Source organism: Dermacentor silvarum, chromosome 1 (assembly GCF_013339745.2).
Source record: "Dermacentor silvarum isolate Dsil-2018 chromosome 1, BIME_Dsil_1.4, whole genome shotgun sequence".
In the NCBI taxonomy this organism is placed as follows: domain Eukaryota; kingdom Metazoa; phylum Arthropoda; class Arachnida; order Ixodida; family Ixodidae; genus Dermacentor; species Dermacentor silvarum.
In genome coordinates this window covers 264,210,567-264,232,144 of record NC_051154.1, presented here as the reverse complement: position 1 = coordinate 264,232,144, position 21,578 = coordinate 264,210,567, and the positions used below count along the sequence as shown (strand labels likewise).

Below are 21,578 nucleotides of genomic sequence, written 5' to 3'. Positions count from 1 at the left end.
TTTTGCGTTTTGTGCGCTGAGAACATTTGTGTGCTAATTATTTCGTGTTTAGCTTTTCCCCCACTTTGATGGTGTATTTGTCAGTTTCTGGCCGTTCGTGTGACCTTGAGGGTTACCTTGGCACCAGGCTATATAAATAAAATAAATTACATTTCCGGTGGTTGGTTTTGAACCTGGTCTCCCCGGCCCACAAGCCTGATATTCTAACCATTAGGCCACAGAGGAATGCCTAAAAAGGCGGAATAAAAAAACCTTTACAAACTTCCCTGGTGCAAGCAATGAGAGAAATTGCTTGGCACGTTCATCACGTCGTACAGCAACAATTTACTTATAAAAAGTGAGCCTGTGCATCGTCCAGCCGACAATGAAGATAGAAGTTACGCGAGGCATTTGTCGCCGAAATTTGTTGCACATATCTCATCATACTATGTCAGGTTTCTACAAGGTCAAGCATGTCGTGTCTTGCAATTCAACATGTTTTAATGCTGTATAAAACTTCTGCATGCTCTGCATAGTCCACCATGATGGTTGAGAGACACGTTCATCACTAAAATTTGCAGCGCGTCTCTTGTCGTAATCCACCAAAATGCCTTGCTGGCACATGAAAACTTCACACTTCACGTACACCAATTCCCACAGAGCGCCGGATCTGCATAATTTTTTTAGGAAAGTCTTTTTGGAACATTCATCTTTGAAATGTATATTCTGGACTCCTTTAAGACATTCTTTCATATATCAAAATTTTAGTCTTTTTTTTAAGTGGTCAGAAAAATGTTGATTTTGCAAATATCTGTTACTTCTTGATTAAATATGTTATTCTTGCAACTTATGTATTTCGAAACACCAATTAGTTTTTCTACAATCTTCAATGGTGCATTATATGCTAGCGTTGTCTATGGCGAAAAAAAAAAGTTTTTGTAGATGTCTAGAAAATAGTCATTTTCACGTGGTAACGAAAGAGTTAAAAGCTTAAAAAAGACGAAAAAGCTAACTCATAAATCAGTTAGCGTATCTAAATTTCAATGATAAGCTGTGCATTTAATCAATCACTACAGGCATGGGAGATGATCCCACTGACACCATGTCAGCTTCTTAAAGCCCCTGCAGCATGTTGAAATCACCATGAACTCAGTTTCTTGTACAAATTAAGGCATTGTACAAACTCGCACAACAGCTACACTTCTTCCACAAGATATTGGCAAATATTTAGGCAATGGCTATAACAGAGTTCCAAGTTTTTCTGCTGCTTTAGCTAGAGATTTCATCCCAAAGTTCCTTCACAAGGCAAGTGAAAAAATATGTGCTCTCAATATGTGCTGAGAGCATTACCACACCCTAATCATGCATGCAACAAACAAAATGCACTGTCAGAGGGCCCCCCTGTAACAGGGGTTCCCAAACTGGGTTCTGCAGAACCCAGGGGTTCCGCGAATGGCATTTCTTTGCTCCACAAGTGGGCAAAAGGAATCCCACCGCATCCCCCTTCAGTGGATTTTTACATTACAGCTTGAATTTGACAATTAAAACCACCACATCCATACTTCGGTAGTCTTCGTGAGAAAGACCGGCGTTCTAGACTCTTTGCTTGAAAAGCATATTGGTGAAAAAAAGAAGTAAGGGGTGGAGGGGTTCAGTGGCACTCTGGGAAGGCAAGCGCGGTTCCCCAAGGGCAGAAAGTTTCGGAACCCCTGCTTTATAATATGGCCTTAATAACAAGCAAGGCGAAAACACGTCTCACAACAAAATGAGCTGAACTGTAAGCAGAAATTAATGCAAGGAATGTAATGCAAGTTGATTAGAGCAAATAAGCTTATTTGAAGCAAGCACAGAAGTTGAAATGCAGACACACTGAAACATCTAAGAATAAAACCAGAAATTGAAGGGGGCTACAAAAGTAGAACTCTTTCTGTGGTTAGACGAAAGGCTTTCTTCCTTTCCTGGGTATACAAAAACCCAAATTAAAAAATTATGCTTAGTCAACATACAGTAAACTAAATAAAATAGAGCATAGTAACTAGCCTAAGCTAAAAACTATAGCTAAACCAAAGTGCAGCTGGGACCAAACAGCTGCAAACCACAGTGCAGATGCACCAAAGAAATGGCCATTGTTGGCCTTATGATTTTGTTAGCAATGTCGGACTTCTTCAAAGCAACATTCAGCTTCAAGAGGTTCTAGTTTCGGCCCCATCCAAATATGACATCAGCTAAAAACTAGACCCGCATATCTGAGCCAGATGCACTGTACCATATCATCATCATCAGCCTATATTTATGTCCACTGCAGGACGAAGGCCTTTCCCTGCGATCTCCAATTACCCCTGTCTTGCGCTAGCTGATTCCAACTTGTGCCTGCAAATTTCCTAACTTTATCACCTCACCTAGTTTTCTGCCGTCCTCAATTGGACTTCCCTTCTCTTGGTATACCATTCTGTAGCTCTAATAGTCCACCAGTTATCCATCCTACGCATTACATGGTCTGCCCAGCTCCATTTTTTTCTCTTAATGTCAGTTAAAATATGTCTATCCCTGTCTGCTTTCCGATCCACATCGCTCTCTTCCCAAGTCTCTTAACGTTAGGCCTAACATTTTTCGTTCCATCGCTCTTTGTGTGGTCCTTAACTTGTTCTCGAGCTTCTCTGTTAACCTCCAAGTTTCTGCCCCATATGTTAGCACCGGTAGAATGCAATGACTGTACACTTTTCTTTTCAACGACAGTGGTAAGCTTCCAGTCAGGATTTGGCAATGCCTGCCGTATGCACTCCAACCCAATTTTATTCTTCTGTAAATTTTTCTCGTGATCAGGGTCCCCTGTGAGTAACTGACCTAGGTGAACGTACTCCTTTACAGACTCTTGAGGCTGACCGGCAATCATGAATACTTGTTCTCTTGCCAGGCTATTGAACATTATCTTTATCTTCTGCATACTGTACCATATAGGGTTCAGGATTTCTGGCTTTTACTTGCAAGAAATTTGCCATATTCTTTAGTGACCTTTATCTTACACAAGGCAGTTAAGGGTTTATTTAAGCAATGGCATTAGTTAAGTCAAACTACACTTTTTCTTGATTATTTACATAAAGATCGGTCAGATTTTTCCCCAGCTGCATGCATGCCACGTCAAGACAGAATTGATGTGTTACATATGACCTTTGTGCTTCCTTTTTTTTGTCATTTTCTATATGGTGAAGCAGTTGCAGTTACTACTGAACAACAAACGGTGATGCTGAGGCAATACGACTAATATTAAGCAGCCATAGATAAAACGCCATAAAAGGAATGTTTGCGAAGATGTGGCAACAAGCACAGCACAAGTAGCAACTAGTTCGCTACAGTAATGGGTACGCTTATGTCTGATGAAACGTGCAAAAAAGCACGAAAATAATATAACGTGTACCTGACTGGCTGTCACATAGCCGTGGAAGAGGAAACCTTAACCTTTCTTTTTTCACTCTAACCACACCAGTTAGTGTTTTTTTCCCTTTGTTTTTCCCCTATAATATATGTGCACGTACAGCCTTTGTGAAATATGTATAACCCACTGGTTGTGTGACAAGTGCTGGCCGAGTCATCTGGTGAACTCCGTATCACGTGGCTCTCTTGCTGCTTAACTGTCCAAGTAATGAAGGCTTTTGTTTTCAGTTTCCACCACTCTGGAGCACTGAGAATGCTACAGCAAAAGGCCACCATACAATTCTGAGCGAGCATTCGTAACAAGACAAGCAGCTCCTCACTTTGAACAAAGGCTACACATTTAATAATTATAATTTGTAAGGTTTAATGCTCAAAAGTTATGCCTATGAGGGACTACGTAGTGAAGGGCACTGGAATATTTTGCACTCCCAGGGTTTCCTTAGAATGCTAATAAATCTCCACCCACAAGTGTTTTTGCCTTCCACCCCCTTTTGAATATTGCCACCACATCCACGAATTGCACCTGACTTCTTGTTCAGCAGGACTTCATTAATGCCTAATACACTAATGCCCACCACTTCTACAGTAAGCGTAGACAGCTTCTATATGATGAAACTTGTGAAGGTTCAGCATAATTGCCGACATGTCTAGTTTTTTTTTATCTTATACACTGCCCGTGGATATTGACTTTTTTTTATTGGAGGGGGGGTGGGGTGGGCTTTAAAAACGAGTTTCAAAAGTTAGTTAATATACATTTTTTGCTGTTATTTGTCTCTAGCTAAAAACACTGAACCCTGATTAAACCCTTGGCAATAGATCCACTTTAATTTATCTAAAAATGGCAGGCAGACTAAATCATCTCACCTGGGTGCTTGCCTCGGCAGCACTTCAAACCAGTTAAAACAGACCTGTTTACATTGGCCATGCCTGACTAATGACTATGCAATTGTACCACAAATAACTTTGACACGACTTTTCTATAATGACGACATCTTGCTCCCACCAAATAATCACGAATTTCAACGATTACATGTTTTGATTATTCAGAATAAACGTCTGCCATTAAAATGACCTTTAGAACTTAAAATTAATCTTTTTTAAATTAAATGATGAGAATGTTACCAGCATGTTGAAGCATCTTCCATTTTCTTTTTTCACATGTTTTAACCACTGAGAGCAGCGCCATGCGCACATTTGAAAAGGCTGGTGCAGGCATATGCTGCTGTCAAAGTCTAGCACCAAAGACCATACTGATTAATGGTTTGATACCTGCCTACTCTCTCGCACATGATTTTGGCTTTCAATACAAAGAACCAGCGTCAAGCATTTGCACAACCCCGGGAAAAAATGGCCTGATGAAATCTGCCTGGTTAAGACAGTCCTGGCTTCAAACCAGGCAAAGTGTCACACATTGCACGATCACTGATCACTTAGGACGAATCTTCTCGTAGAAGAACTGCTGGCCAAGCTCTGTCAGCTGCCCATCCTGAGTTGCCACTAATGTCCGCTTCTTGGCAAACTCGAATTGTTCAGCTGCAAATTCATAGAACTCATTCTCCATCTGCCAGATTGGCGAACGCTTGAAGTGTTCTATGGTCTCCTGGCTTGGTTGCACCTTGTTGAAGGTTTTCCGAAGGTGTGACCTCTTCCCTGCATCAAAAAATAAATAAACAAATAAATAAATAAATAAGAAAGAGAAACAAATGACCAAGAAATCGTAATTTAAAGTATACTAGCTTTTAAAGATAACAACTAATGTCTCGTGTAACGTGACCTTGGAGGGACATGCAGGACTGAGTGAAGATGTTTAATATGCTGTGCAAAAATTCACCAAACTGTGGCTTATTGGGCAGACGATTTCTTGATAGTGCTATGAACTCGTGGTCAAAAAGAGGACTTGTGCAATCAATCTATAAAAAGTGAGGTGCTCTTTTATCTACTCAAAGCATCATCTTAATAGAGAAAACTATCCCCTGATGGTGGTCTCCCATTTTCATTTCTGCAGAAGCAGTCAAGACAATTGAGAGTGCAAATAGAAGGATTCAACGTTTCGTCAATAGGACAAAGGATTTTGAAAAAGAGCTGGAGAGATAGATAAGAGTATTGTTGCCCATGCTGCAGACATGTGTCACCTGCTGATGCACCTGGTGCCTAAAGAAAGTGCTCTGTATACATGGCTGACAGGTAGTGTATCACTGCTACACTCCAACTTTACAGGAGCCCTATGATGTAGATTGAGCAAGCATTTTCATTCGTTCTTAGCATAGTGTGGGTGTTGGCTATGCCTTGACAGCCATAATATTGCTGACGTCTGTGTATTTAGAATCTTCATCCACCAATAAATGTGCATTTTTCGCTGACCACAGCAACATGTGGTCATGATTTTTGGCAACGGATAAGATGAGATATGCTGTTCACTGTGATCAGTTGGGTGAGTAGTTTGCGCATCTTTTCCTCATTTTCGACAAACAAATGCAGAAAAGCAGTGTGCTTTAGTTGTACAGCCTTTTCATCCATGATGCATGCAGGACCAATAAGCATCAGTACTATATCCAAAGTACTAAAAAAAAGCAAAAATGCATCCATTCATGGATGCATGAATCATCTATGTCGTATCTTCGGCCAGCTGCTTTGTTCCCCACCTCTTCACTGATGCTGATGGCGGTTTCACGGCAGCAGAAACCGCGCTGCGGTGAAACCGTACCTCGAGGCAAAATTCATGCTGCCGTGGAGCCACACCTGAAGTCGAAATTCGTATGAAACCTATACCCCGATTTTACTGTTAATTTTAAACAAACTTTTCTTCTGTGCGCTTGCAGGACAGAACGGTTAACCCGTTATGTCCACACACGTAGTTCGGACACACACGTGGACGGAAAGCATCAAGCTGGATTTCCACAACACAGCATGAACTGCTGGTGTTGAGAAGTAAAGGCTCAAATAAGGTTCAGATCATCGCGACGACGCATGACTGGCGAGTGCGAAATGCTCCCATGGCTTCAACCACCACAAAATCTTAAGTAGAGTGAAGTACAACAGTAAGCAAGAGCCCGTAAACAAATTTTCTCCGCAGCTGGAGTTGTAAGAAATGTTGAACTTGCATTTTTTCATTAAAATAACTGAATAACGGCACTTTGAAAATAAACTGATTCCAGAGATGAACCTGTTTCTTTCTTAGCAAGTAAAGAACCAACTTTCTTATATTTGTCAACATCTGGCTCTTATGTCAAGGTTTTATGCAAATCCCACAAATATTCTAACTATTCACATCGAAATTATTTGACGGTAATTACTAATTGCTTCAACTTCGCATCAAACCAAAAAATTGATATTCACACAAGCCTAGTGAAATTGTAAAACAGCAATGGTAGACACTGCCGATGTCCACTTCAACTCAAAGTGTAGCTCACTTTTACTGGAGGTTCCCTCCGGCTTAAAGCCCCTTCACACTTGTTTCTGCCGACCAATTTTAGTATCGCCATCCTACCCTCCTCCCATGCACTCCTCTCTCTCATTCCCTCAGCTTCTGGTGTCAAGCTAAACTTGCATCATCTCAGCTTCTGGTTCTGAGTGGAAGCGACATCATCTGCTGCTATTGTAACAGGCATAAAGCGCATCAATGAATGAATGAATTCTGGGATTTCACGTGCCAAAACCACGATTTGATTATGAGGCATGCCGAAGCGGGGGATTCCGGATTTATTTTGACTACCATGGCATCTTTATCGTGCCCCAAATGCATCGGACATGGGCATTCTTGCATTTCGCCCCATTGAAATGCGGCCGCCGCGGCTGGATTTGATCCCTTGACCTCGTGCTTAGCAGCGCAACACCATAGCCACTAAGCCACCATGGCGGGTATGAAGCGCTTGAAAAGATGGGCACGAAGAGAGAGGACACAACACGACATCCCCATCTCTTCAAGCGCTTTATACTTGTTACTATGTCATACCAACAAGGGCTAACGTCAACCCTTGTCAAGTACAACTGCTAGCCAGCCTACTGCTACGTAGGGGTGCGAGCGTGCAACAGCAGTGAAAGCAGAAATTCAGGAAGCGGAAATCCCGGAAGTGTAACTAGTGGAAGCAGAAACCCTGGAAGCAGAAATTGTGGAAGCGGTACTGGTCTGAGTGATGAATCAGGGAACGGGGGCGTACATGAAAGGTTGGCACTACTTAGCAAAAGGTTACGCATGGATGGAGGGGCTTTACTCCCCCTACCTCATCTTTTCCTTATCTTTAACTACTTCTGCAAACTAAAGGTAACAAGACCTATCACGTTATCTGCGGTAGTCCTACCATGGAGGCAGAAAATTTTTCAGTTCCAAATTTGCAACTTTATGTGTTAACACCACTTTATTTGTGCTATACAAAATGATGCAATATTTCTGGTACTTAGCTGTGGATATATTGGCTCTACTTCAGGTTTGCTAATGTTGCCGCTCCGGATTAGCTTGTAAGTGCTCACATAAATGCAGTCACCCACAGCACCATAAAATACAAATTGTGGGAACGCTGACGTGAATAGTGGATTGGAGCCAACCATAGACAACGCTCGAGCAGTGGTGCGAGAAACGCGCGAGCTGCGGCTGGGTGCCCTTGGGCGCGGCCAGCCGGGACTGGAGCTGTCGTGGACCGCGGGACCAAAACGCTTCTCACAATGGCGCCCGAAACGTGGGGCCCGGCTGCGCTCCGGGATGGACCATGGTCGTGGGGAAGGCTGGAGGTTCCACAGCTAGTAGCGACTTCTACCCGGCCATGGCACGTGACCATTTCCACGGTGCGAGCTGCACCTCTGGTGTTCGATGACGTGCGATTCCACCGGTTCCTTCTCCGTCGCCATCATCGAGCCTGTGGTGTTGTTGGAGCGCGATCGCGCCAACACCACCTCAAGAGCGGCTCCGTCTCTCGGTGCGTGGTTCTCTGGTTCTCTGCTGCGGTGGGGTGTGGTCTGTGGTGCCAAGGCATTGAGCGGGCGGCGGCTCCTCCCGGCGACCTGCTGTGTGCACTCGTCAGAACGAGGTCGGAGAAGAAAATCAGACCAGGTGTGCGCCAGGGGAGGACGGTTTAGGGCCTTTCGGTTCCTGGAAGACCTCAACATGGTTTAGGGCCTTTGGTTCCTGCAAGACCCCAACTCCGAAGCTGCACCACCTGGTCTGCTCATTCTTCGCGAGGAGTCCGTCATGGAAGCCAGTCAGGTTTAGGGCCTGCGGGTTCCTGGAAGACCTCGGTGACTCGGCCTTGACGGCTCCGCCGATCCTCGTTCGGTGCATCAGTCTCCAAGGTTAGCCCGCCGGTAGGAGTGTCATGCCGTCGCTGCCAGCCACCGTGGGCCAGTGCCGTCAACGCCTTCGCAGCGTAGCTGCGGGAAAAGCGCTGGCCATGGAGGAAGAAATGGTGCTAGCGAATGCTTGCACCCGTTGTGCTGATGACCAACTACACCACCCGCCGCCGACTCGTCGCTTCTCGTTTTGTGCCTTGCAGTGCGCTTGCTGTGACGACGTGGCGGAGTGAGCAAGTGATTTTGCAACGCGGGGCAGTGGTCTGTGTGTGTCTTTCGTCGTGATCGTGGCCGTGCTCAGGAAGCGCATAACGTAGTTGCCCATGGCAACTCAGCATCTCTCGTCGTCCGTGCTACCGGGTTCGAACGCCGTGTTGCCAGTCAGTGCCGTCAAAGCCCTCACAGAGGGAGGGGCAGTGTGGGAACGCTGACGTGAATAGTGGATGGGAACCAACCGTGGACAAAGAAGAGGATGGACATGCGAGCAGTGGTGCGAGAGACGCGCAAGCTGCGGCTGGGCGCCCTTGGGTGCGGCCAGCCAGGACTGGAGCTGTGGCCGTGGACCGCGGGACCGAGGCGTTTTCCCACAAAATGTAGCACCGAAGGTCAGTTTGCGATACCACAAATACATTTCTTGCACTAATGTGTTTTGCACTGTGCTTTTAGTATGAAACACACACACATGCACACATGCCGAGCATACGAAAAATGTTTTATGAAGGTAGGTAAAATGGCTCCTCAATTTGTCTACTGTCAAGAAATTTAAAATTCATACAAGACTGCACAGATAAATGAAAATTCAGTAGAAATAAGCAAATAAACAAAAAAGCTCGGAGATAAGAAAAAAGTCATACCAGCACATGAATTATTCCTTTAATTTCTTAGTCTTTTACAGCAAGTTGTTTAAACATTTCTCCAATACCAGAAAAACTGTCTCCTCTAAGTTCCAAACTTAATATTACTTTGTTACATAGTGAGAAGAGACGCAAATTATGTTGGTGGGAAGACAATTTAAATCAAAGTTGTACATGAGAACAAGTGAGGTCAGTGTTGTCAGTTAAGCTACTCTGTAGGTAGACCTAACTATTTCTGGATCCATTTTGCTAGCAAAGGTGCAAGTTCGCTACGCATGTTCAAATGAGATACTTCTGCAAAATCTTCCAAGTGTAGCTGGCTACGTTGAGAAAGCATAAGCTATATTTTAAACCATAGGCATACTTACTCGGGAGGGGGCAAGGGGGGCACTTGCCTCCCCACTGTCAAAAGTGTGTGGGGGGGGGGGGGGGGGGCAAAGCATGCCATTTAGCCCCGACTTTTGAAAGTGGGAACTTCCGGCTGCATGCTGGAAAGTCCAACAAAACTACAGCTGAAACTAAATTTTCTTTCTTAATAAAGTGGCCACCTAAGTAATGCTTTTCTTTACTACTTATGCCCTGCTTGGGCAGCGAGGATTGTCTTTGGTGCCTCCTTGGGATGCACTGTAGCGGACAACGTGCATATTCGCCATACAGGCTCGCATTGCAGAGAAGGCCTGGCGCTGGACAGTTCCTGCCCTAACAAATGTCAGCTTGCGCTATTTGCGTCATGCCCAGGTTTTTGGGACCGCTATATCCGAATTGGAAAACAAAATAAGCTTACTATATTTAACCTGCAGGGGAAGGGGAGGTCCAGATAAAGTATTATAATCTGCCATGCCCAACAACTGGTGTGCCCTACAGCATGAAATCATTGGATTATCAAATGCTGGAACTATTTAATCTCTGTCCAGAGATCACCTACATAGCATTGCAGTCTCAGTATCTTATGACCATCAAAAATATAATCAAACCTCTTACCGGTATATTTAACGAAATTCATTGTGTATTCAAGACTTATCGTAGATATGTTTGTGAAAATGGCCTTGATCGAACATGCAAAGTCATTTCAATGCCAACAGAAGACTGACTTGAATTTTTTATAAAGGCATGTGTCACTGCTGACTTTGTAGATTTCATTTTCAGGCTGTTTCTAAATAAGAGCTGCACTATTGTTTCCCAGCAGGAGCAAAAACAGCAGATATTTAATATTTAAAAAAGAAATGAGGGTCACTTTTTAGTGATGTATACAGAAAATTTGCACTGTGTAGATAGCTTATGTGCTCTGAAAACAGTTACTGAAGAGTCTCTTTCTTCGAACTTTTATGCGTCATACATGGCATTTTTCGTTCTCCCCAAGTATGCTTGGTTAACTATGCGGGGCACGGTATTCATTTATTCAAAGTACGAAGCAATGTTCTGAGTGACGAGCGATAAATGTCTATTCTGTCTAGGTTCATTACAGCCGTTGTATAAATTAGCTCATTGAAGCCCTCCTGGGTGTCATACTGCCGCTAATCAAAATGTTTCCCAGACTCCTAAAACAGCAGGAAATCCGGTTTAAATTACAAGAAAATACGGAAAATGTTAAGCGCAATGCGTTGCGAAACTTTCACTTTCCTGCTTTAAATGCAAGTGTTGAAGATACAGTAGAACCCCACTGTTACATTCCTGGGTGCTGCGTTTTTCCGGATGTTACGTCGTTTTCGGCCGGTCCCGATGCCTTGGTAACCCCGCTGTTACATCGCAACTGTGGGACCGTTTCCGCATGATGTGTTCAGAACTGCCAGCCAGCGCCGGCCTGAGCGACCATGTTGACTTTTCATGTCACTTGGCTTGGTGGCTTGACGATGGGATTGGCCGCCCAAAGTGCTGGGGGCGACAGCTATGACGTATTTTCGGTTTCCGCCAGCAAAAGCATGGCCTTTGAGATCCGTATTTGCTATCTAAAGATGGTTTCTATGACGTGTTGTGGCCCTAAAATTGTTTTTTGCGCATAGATGTTCCGTATTAAGTCCAAGGGCGATAACACCGTCGCCGCGCGCAGTATGTGCGAATGAAAGCATGCGAGAGAAGCCGATGACCGCGGCGTTTTGGGAGGGGAGCCGGCACGCGCAAGAACGAAAAGCAGAGCGGAAGCGCGCCTTCTTCCGTTGCGCTCGAGGCACCGGCGAGGGAGGGATAGTGGGCGGCGTTGTACTCTGGCATCAACTGCGTACTGCGCGGCGGCGTGCGGTCGCGCAGGCCGTATATTGAAATCTACCTGCGTTGGGAGCAGAGTCTAGGCAGTGTAGGTGCGTCGGCGGCTCGTAGCTTTGCACATGCTATGTGTTCTCGGCACTCAGTTTGCGTTGAAGCGATAGACAACAGCATGAAGGTCGCTTCGCTCGCTGCTGCAGCGGCGCTTCCTCACGCCAGGGTCTGACAGCACGTGTCCGCGCTCATCGACTGTGATGTGTTCATGTTTGCCTGTGGGCGCTGACACCATGCTTGTTAATATAGCTAATAAGCGAACGTTTAAAAGTTCATATGGACGATAAAACTAATATCCTTACTTTGCGTAGCTGTGTATTAATTTGCGATCGCAATCGATGCTTCGGCTTTCGGGTGAAACTACAACATTTTTTTCATGTGTAAGAATTAAAATAATATTGTGTGCAGTTCACCGCTACTCTTATTTCTCAATTTTGTCTGTTTCTCGGCTCTTAGGTTTTTTGGTTTTTTTTACGGTCCCGTGAAAACTATCAGCAGGGTTCTACTGTAATTACTAAACTCTCATTTTTCCATGTGTTTTCACGCATCATACAAGATTCGTATTTTGCTTCTCCGATGTCTTCGGTTAACTAAACAAGGCATCTTGTTTTTATCAGGGGTAAATTAGGGTCATGGTATGGGTAATGCGTAGGCAATATTTCAAATGAGTGGGTTAAATGCGCCTTTTCCAGTAAAATAGGTATGCAGGTGGCTCATGGTGTTATTAGTCTGCTTTACTAGCGGCGTAAAGCTTAGACGGCTGTGCTGGTATAATTACAACTGAGGTCAACTTTTGCGAACATAGGGGGAACAATACGCCAAGTTTATATGTGATGGTAAATGTGTGTTGATCAAATACAGATTAAAAAAAATTGTAAGCAAGTATTCGAAAGTATCACACTGCTTTTATTAGCTAGGTTCCCCAATGTCCCAAGAGAACTCTGGGTTTCAGACATTTTGTTCTTTGAAGGAATAGGCAGCATTTTAAGTGCAATGTGTCGCGTAATTTTAACGTTTCTGGCTTATTTAGAAGCGTTACGAATAATGATTGAGCCCTTATCTGTTTTCTTTTTACTTTTTCATGCGCGATATATTAGGTTCGCCTAGTGTCCTCAATAAACTAAAGGAGGCAGCATCGTTAGGTTTGGTGACTGTAAGGACAAGGTAATGGATGATGTGTGACGAACTATGAACTCAACTGATATCAAATCTAGCGGAAATTGAGTGGCCGGGGGGGAGGGGGGGGGGGGTAGGGACGGAGGGAGGGCACCTTGATAAATGGTATGGCGAAGTAACATATGTGTTGGTGAATTACTGGCTTTTTAAAAATTCTCAACAAGAAGTGCTCCAAAGCATTACACACGGGCAAGGTTTCAAACAGAGCAGTCAGATAAGGGCAACTTTTTAAGCTATGGAAACAAACTTTTATTGCAACTGTTCCAAATAAACGGCTTCGTTGGAAATCGAGTTGTAATTCATTAAGGACGAACACATCTGCTGTCTTGTTTGCAAATATTGCAAGTAATTTATGTTGAATGTACTTTATATAACCTTCATATAACCTCTACAATACCATTACTGGAGCTAGCGATACATTTATGCTGTAGACTTAAACACCAAGTACAATTCGTTGTTTAATTATTAGAATTGTTTGTAGGAAATGTGCATTTGTTATGTGTGCTGTACTGCTGCTACTGGGCGGGATCTGGGACCACTGTGAGGCACTCATTGTCTTTTGTCCCTGCATCATCTTGAGATTTTATATAGATGCAAGAAATAACTACAAAGTCAAATCATTTTCGGGCCTCCATGGTTTACCATGTGTGATTGATAAATAGGTCTGTTGGTTAAATATAAAAAAGCTAACAGATGCATTTCCAGGCTCGCTCATTTATTGGAATTATATATCGGGTGCACGAGGTATTTGAGTACACGGCTTTGAATCGCCATAGACATTAACATCCTCGTTCTGTATGTCTACGCGCTTAACATTGTCCACACCAACTCCTCTGTCCCCTATCTAGCACATTTATTCCAGGGTATCGGCTTTCACTCTGACACTGGAGATGAAGTACATTCCCCTACTCGCCTTGCACGCCGGCCACAGCGACTTGGAGATCACCACTTTCTTTAATGTCGCGAAATGGTTTGTTCTTTAGGTGAGACAAGAGTTTGTGGCTAATTATCATTTGTGACACAGACAGTTAGGCACTGCAAACAGTCAGATGGTTGAATTTCTCCAGCACGGGGAGGTCATGATGAGCGAGAACCCTGAAAAGCCGATTATGGCCACTGACTATGAGCTTCAGGGGGCAGAATAAAAGATAAAGCTTCCTGTGCACTATTTTATTAGGTGCCACTCCTCAGTTATAGATTTTCTTGCGCCCACAGTCCCTGTTCCATCCAAGAACGTTTGGGTCCGAACTTTAGCGACTACATCACCCTCAATATGGCTTCCTAGTTCCAATTATCTATGCCTGTATGCCGCTCTGTATGGCAGGCTTCACTGAGAGAAAGACTAACAAACAGCCACACAATGATAAAAACTTGCTAAAGCCTGCGTGGAGCACTGCCTAACATCAGCAGGCACTATCTGATCTGAGTGTACAGACTTTATCGAAGTCGAATTCAGTCAATAATTGAGGATGAAAATGGTTTTGACTAACAGACTAATACAAAAGCAACAAAAGGAACACTGAAAAATATTTGGAATGAGTATACCGAATCTTGTCTGAAATATCGATGCTATTCCTGAAGTTTTCATTATGCCGTCAAATAGCTCGCGCACCCAGTATACGAGGTGTGTTCAAAAAGAAACCGAAGAAAGTTTTCATCGTCATTGGCAGCGGCGAGCAGTTCCTGGCTGATTTCAACACAGGTCTGCTCCTGTTTGTCAGTCAACAAACGCGGCACGAATTTTGCACTGACACGACGCATCCCAAGTTTGTCACTCAAAATTTCATGACATTATCCTACGCTGATACCCACTTTGTCAGCGACTTCTCGAACAGTCAAACGACAATTTCCATGAATCACAGTTCGAACTGTCTCGACATGGTCATCATGTGTGGATGTGGAAGGTCGTCCAGGCTTGGGATCGTCACCCGACTGACATTCTTCTGTCTTCAAAATGCTTGAACCAATCACAGCACTGCGAGCGACTCATACAGTCCTCTCCGTATATTGTGAAAGTTTTCCCAAGTTTGTAGCAGAACTTCACACACACACGCTGTTCTTCCAATTCCTTCATTGTCACTTTGGCACCAAGCCGAAGAACAGCTTGTTCATGTGCTCACTTCAGCGGCTGTAGCTCGCCAACTAACAATCAGAGCAAAACGCGGCAAATGGCAGTTTGTTGTCTAAACCTGCTGCTACATACGTTGAGTAGCCGCAGCGCGCTCCCTCTGCCGGTTGGCGCACTATTTCAAAAGTTCGGTTTCTTTTTGGACACACCTCGTATATATATATATATATATATATATATATATATATATATATAGAGGGAGAGAATGCTGGAGCAGTATGCAATGCACATGTGCTCATAATACAGTGGAACCTAGATTATACGTCCCCCGATTTTGCAACGGATTAGTGTAGTGCCAGCAAACTCCACATAAAAACAATGCATTAGAAACCTCGATTATACAATGCGTCATTACGCACGTCCCACCTATGACGATGACCAGGGCGACACTGAACCCAACAGCGGACGCGCCAGCTTCCAGCAGCTCACTCACAGCGCCGTCCCCCCCGTCAGGAAGGTGAGGCCGCCTCCACACCCTTTCACATGCAGACAGCTCCGACTGGTTTCTGGGCTCCCTCCTATCCTCATTTTTCTTTGCCTCGTGTTCACTGCCCTCTCATCCTTCATTTCCCTTCACCCTCTTCACGTCACTCAAACGCTGCCCGCCTTCTTCCTATCGTAGCCGTCTCATTGCGCTCTCTCTCCCTCGCCGGTTTTTCTCAGCAGTGCCTGCTCCCGTCCCTGAATGCATCTGCGTAAAGACCTTTTTATTGCGATAGCAATTATATGGACACTTCAACCAGATTTCTGCCGTCGGCATCGCCGTGAGGTTCCGTATGGATTCCAAGGACGATAAAATCGTCGCCGCGCGCCGTATGCGCGAGTGAAAGCGCGTGGGGGATGGAGAGCGAACGCACGGTGGAAAGCAAACGCGACCGTCACGCGAAAGGCCGTGGGGGTATGGGAGGGAGGGCGGCGGGGCGACGCTGCTACGGCACCAAATACGTATCTTGCAACCGGGCGCAAGGGAAACTGGTCACTCAATCTCCCACGTGAAAGCAAGAAAGTGGGAAGGCAGCACGGGAGGGAGGGGGGGGGGGCAGCTTCTACTCTGCCAACAACTAGCTTGTACTGGCTGCGGTGGCGGTCGCCCGCAACGTCTCTTATCTCCACACGGCTCTGACCTTTGTATGCGCCGTGCATTCACCGCTCAGTTTCCGTTGCAAGCGATACACTGCACGAACCTTCACCCACTGCGGTGGCTGCGCTTGCTGCCAGCGTTTTGACAGTCGTCTTCTGCAGTCATTCCGTGTGATCTAGTCATGTTTGCTTCTGCACGATGACACCACGCTTGTCAATTCAGTTGGAAAGCGAATGTGTCCAAGTTTATGCAGCCAATAAAACTACTATCCCTACTCCAAATAGCTCTCTGCTAATTTGCTATCGCAATTGACGCTTCGCCCGCAAGGCGAAACTGCGACATTTTTTTTCATGGACACCGCCATTGCTTGTTCTCTTAAGTCTTATTTACTTATTTTGTGCTGTGTTTTACATCTACTTGTTAAACTGTACTATTGTTCAATCTAATTGTACATTTGCTTTGTATTTATGTATCTTTCGTATTGTATGCTACCTATGCCCCTCCTGCTTCGGCCCTTACTGGGCCCTGCAGTACAGTAAAACCTCGATAATTCGAACTCGGTTAATTCGAAATTTCGGTTAATTCGAAGAATTTGAGCGGTCCCGTCATTCTCAATGCAAATTCTACCGGACAATTTGAATGGCCCCCGCGGCTCTATTCGGATAATTCGAAGTTTCCGGCTAGTAGCAACGTGCGGCGGTTAGGTTAGGGCGCTCCGTACAGTCGCCAACCGATTTTCCGAGCTCGTGGGGACTGAAAAATAGTCCGGAAAACTCGTTCGGCCGAAAAAAAAAAGTCATTAGTGCGGCTGAAAAAAAAAAATCTTTAATAATGCCCTGCCTCATACTACGCTTGGAGAGGATCGACTTGCTTGGATTTGCGCAGCAATCACGTTGTCTCCGTGTACAGTCGACACGAACGCCACCGTGTTGGCAATCTCCGCCAACGGAGTTCACCATGGAGATCCAAGAAACGAGCTTCGCACCGCTTAGCTCTCGCGAAGGTACAGGAGGTAGCGCCGATCACTGAGACATGGGTCTCCGAGACACCTGCTCGGTGTACACGTCACGTTCAAAATAGCAACCGAAACTTGAGAAAAAAACAAACAAAAATTCACTGAAATAACACGCGTGGTGTCAGCACGCACGAGCGAGCGCGGCCGCCGCAGCCCGCAGCGAGCGAAGGTTCGTGCGGTTTATCGCTGCAACGAAAACTGAGCGGCGAGGCGAGAGCACAGCCCATACGAAAGGAAAGGTCAGAGCCGTCTGGAGATCGCTTTCAAGATACGCTGCGCGCGAGAAACCGCTCCGGCGCTAAGTACGCAGTTGTTAGAAGAGTAGAAGTCCCCCCCCCCCCCCCCCCCCGGCCTTTCGCACGAGGGAGGAAGTCGCCTCCGCCTTGCGTTCGCTCTCCATGAAAGGGCGCGTCCCCCGCGCGCTGGCGCTGTCACTCGCACATACGGCGGGCGCGCGGCGATGATTTTATCGCCCTTGGACTTTGTATGGATCCTCAGGGCGGCGACGCCGACGGCGAAAATCCGCTTGAAGTGTCCATATAATTGCTGTCGCAAAAAAAAAAAAATAAAACACCCACAATAAATGGTTACAACAATGGCATGGCCTCCGAGACTAGAGGATTGCGCGAGCTCTATTGATAGCGCGCGTTCTAATCTTGGAGGCTATACAGCGAGCCACTGGAATTCAAGCCAGTGCAAAATCCAACATGGCGGCCTCCAAGATTGGGTAGCGCGGCTAGGAAAGAGCGATTTAGTCCGCAAAATCGAACTTTGGGGTCTCAATTCGTCCGAAAAATTGGGTGCGAAAATGCATGAACTCAATGGGAACCCTGATAGTGCATTTTTGAAGTCCGGAATATCCAGCAAGTCCAAATTTTTGAAGTCAAGCACCACCACGCCCGCTTTCGCGGCAGTTATCGATTCCGTGAACATCGTCCGCAACTTTGTTGAGTGCAGTGCGGGTGATATTTGTATGCTACGTTTTTTGAGCCAGCTGGAGAGCATGGCACTAGGGGCGGCGAACCAGCCCGTCAAGTAATCCCGCATCGGTGATTACTTTGAGTAATTTTTCTCGGACATGGAAAATAAAGGTGATTTCTTTTTGCGGCAAGTTCTTGCTTGTTTTCTTTTTTTTTATTATTCATTTCGGTTAATTCGAAAATCCGCTTAATTCGAAGAATTTTCGCGGTCCGGCGACCTTCGAATTATCGAGGTTTTACTGTATGTTATAAATAAAAATAAAAATTATATTTCCTAGGCAGTGGCGCCATCTACGAAAGTTGGCATGGAGGCTTGGGCGAGCGCTCCTTGTTGTATGCCAGGTATATACTCGGCGGCAGTTTCTGGTGGTAGTTTTTGCACTCACGCGGTCTATTTAGTATGACGTGGCGTCTTCTACATGGGAATTGATTCTGTGAGACGTACTGAAGTGATTAAAGTCAGCATGACCAGAGTTTCTGCAGTGTTGGGGTGGACGGAGTACCCAGCGTAATGTATGCGTGCGTTTAAGCCTATAATCAGACTCGGAGATCACTTGTGTATTTCTGAAAATTCGTTTCATTAATGTGAACTTACCGCAGCATTCTCACTGTAGTTTTAAGGTGTGGTTTCCCAGCAATGAGTAGTTGTGAATCATATGACGATTCTAACAGCATGGGTACCGTTCTGCTACGGAATAAGTTATACTGTTTGCTTTGACAAGCATTAAAATTCTTATCTGTAGATACATAGTGGGACTACTTCGTTTGTTGTACGAGGTTTCTGCCCATGAATAAAACAGTTTTGGTTAGTAATAACAGCACAGAGTACAGTGTACACTTGCCGAGTGGCCGAGTGACTAGCTGCGCACTGCACAAGCATCGCAAAAGGAGAGCATGAAAACAGATAATTTTTTTTTGTGTCTTGTTCGGTGCGTCCTCTACGACACACATGCCTGTCTTACAGCAATTGTGTCCTCACAAGTAGAAGACCCATAATTTTATTGCGATAGCAATTATATGAACACTCAAAGAGGATTTCTGCCATCGACGTCGCCGTCACCGTGAGGTTCTGTATGACGTCAACGGCGATGAAATCGTCGCCGCGCGCCAGACGCTGTATGTGCGAGTGAAAGGGTGCGAGGGACGCGCGCTTTCACGGGGAGCGAACGCATTGCAGAGAACAAACGCGCGTTCTGCACCGTGCTCCCTGAAGGGCTGCAGAATTAAGTGTCTCTTTCCTCCTTTACAATCACCATATATATAGAGCAAACGCGACTTCTTCCGTCGCGCGAAAGGCCATGGGGGGACGGGAGGAAGGGAGGGGAGGCGACGTTTAGCTGCGGCACCAAATGCGTATTTATATAAAAATGTTGCGAGGCGAGAATGTGGTAAAGACTTCCGACGCTGCTCGACGAGTTTCCCGTTCTGATCTCGTCGAAAACCTCCGAGCCGGCCCCAGAGGCCCTGGCAACAGTCACCAATGCCGCGTGCGTTCGGCGCGAACGCGGGCAAAACGGCGACGGTGTCAGCAACAGTTCTGCGTGTTGCTGGTGCTGCTGCATGTCCAAGTTTATACAGCTGATAAAACTACTATGCTTACTCCGTATACAGTGGAATCTCGATGATACGAATCTCACGGGGTCACGAAAAATATTCGTATTAGCCGAAATTCGTATCATCGAAACACAATTAAAACTAGCTAAATTATGGGTGGATGAGAGCATCAGATCGCGAAAATCGCGAGAAAAATTTATTTTTGAAAACCACGCGTTTCAGTATCTACAACGCCTAATCTACGCTGTATCAAAATGGTTTGGCTGGAAGCGTGCTAAATCTGGCCGAAAAAGATTTATTCGTCAGTGCACAGGGCGAGAAAACAGCTTTATATCGCACAAAATCACCGCAATTCTAGGAGACATATCGTATTTCCCGCCACCGAGCGCCGCCATCTTGGTATCGTTCGAAAGCTCAAAGTTTCGCCGTTCCGCTTCTCAATTCGTCCGTCGTCGCGATCTTGTAACAAACGCGCAAACTCAAAAGAAGCGCGGGTCTGTGATAGGTAGTCACACGGACCCTCCGATGAAAGCGGCCTCCGATTGGCTGCCGTGCTGAAAGGTGTCTCTCCGTTGGTTGCTGCTGTGGCAGGGGCAAGATGGCAACCGCAGTTGTCCGCTTCGTAAACCACGCCGGCATCTTCACTTGACACGCAGAATTCGGATTACTGAGAGCTCCCAGGTTAGTGATGGATCGTCGCTCGTTGGAGAAAAAAATTTTGGACGAAGCACGCCTTCGGAATATGGAAGTGCAAGCCTCCTACGGCAAGAAAAATACGGCGATTAGCGGGAGAAGCGGAGGAGCACCCGACTGAACGTGCCGCGCTACCTCGCACCGTGGATTACGTGCCGCGCTATCTTGCACCGTGCGACTCCAGCAGCGAAACCGACAATCGCCCTGTGCCATCGGCACCGATAACGCAGTTGACGGAAGACGCGCCAACGGAGGCTCCCGCGCCTCGGCGTACGGCCGCGCGAATCAGCCGAGATCGTATCTCAGTAGACATAGCTCACTGCGACTAGGATAAATGGCGCAAACACAAAGAACGCGGCCCGAAGCACAGCAGCCACTCCGTCCGATGGGCGGCCGCCAAAAAGGAGGAAAAGCACGAAAGCAAGAAAAGCGCCACCGCTTCAAATTCTTCGCTCCCAGTCGCAGCCTATTCGCTGTACGGCGCCGCGTCAGCGCCTCCGCACCAAAAGAGAAAGGCAGAAAGCGCGTGACTGCAAGCTGTTCTCTTTCTCGGCCGTCGGTGGGGCAGCGTTTATTCGTATCAACCAACGCAGGTCGAAAATCGATTCGTAACAACCGTACTCTAGCACGTTGCAAAGTAATGGGGCTTGGCCGGGACCACAGAAAAATTCGTATCATCCGGAAATTCGTATCAGCCGTGATCGTATCATCGAGATTCCACTGTAGCTCTCTGCTAAGTTGCTATCGCAATTGATGCTTCGCCTTTCGGGTGAAACTGCGACATTTTTTAGGTGATCCCCTTCGGATATTATTGCTTTCCAGGGCAAAAAGGCAATGTTGAAGCACAAAGCTTATACTGTGGAATCTCGCTGATATGATTCTGCATAATACGTTATTCGGGATAATACGCGTTTCTTTCTTTTCCTGGCCAATGTCCTATAGGAGCAATGTATTTTCGTACGCTTATTGCAATCATGCTTTCACATGAAATTGAATAATATATGACTACAGGAGTGGGCTTTTTCTAGTATTTCTAAAACTCGTAGCTTTATATTTCAGTGTACTAGCTTGAACAACATTCCAATGACCCACGAACAACATGTTAAGCCCCAGCCACACTGGAGGAAAAACGCATGCGGTGCGGTGCCAGCGG

At 45.8% G+C, this 21,578-nt stretch overlaps 1 protein-coding gene across 1 annotated transcript in view; it reads right to left on the bottom strand.

Moving 5' to 3' along the window:
• Positions 1-995: 995 nt before the first annotated feature.
• Positions 996-21,578, bottom strand: part of LOC119437132 (heparan sulfate 2-O-sulfotransferase 1-like) — a 39,466-nt gene continuing 18,883 nt past the window's right edge. Inside the window, exon 7 of the mRNA XM_037704193.2 lies at positions 996-5,061. Within this exon, the coding sequence (XP_037560121.1) occupies positions 4,838-5,061 (224 nt within the window). The 3' untranslated portion in view covers positions 996-4,837. The remainder of the gene's footprint in view (positions 5,062-21,578) is intronic.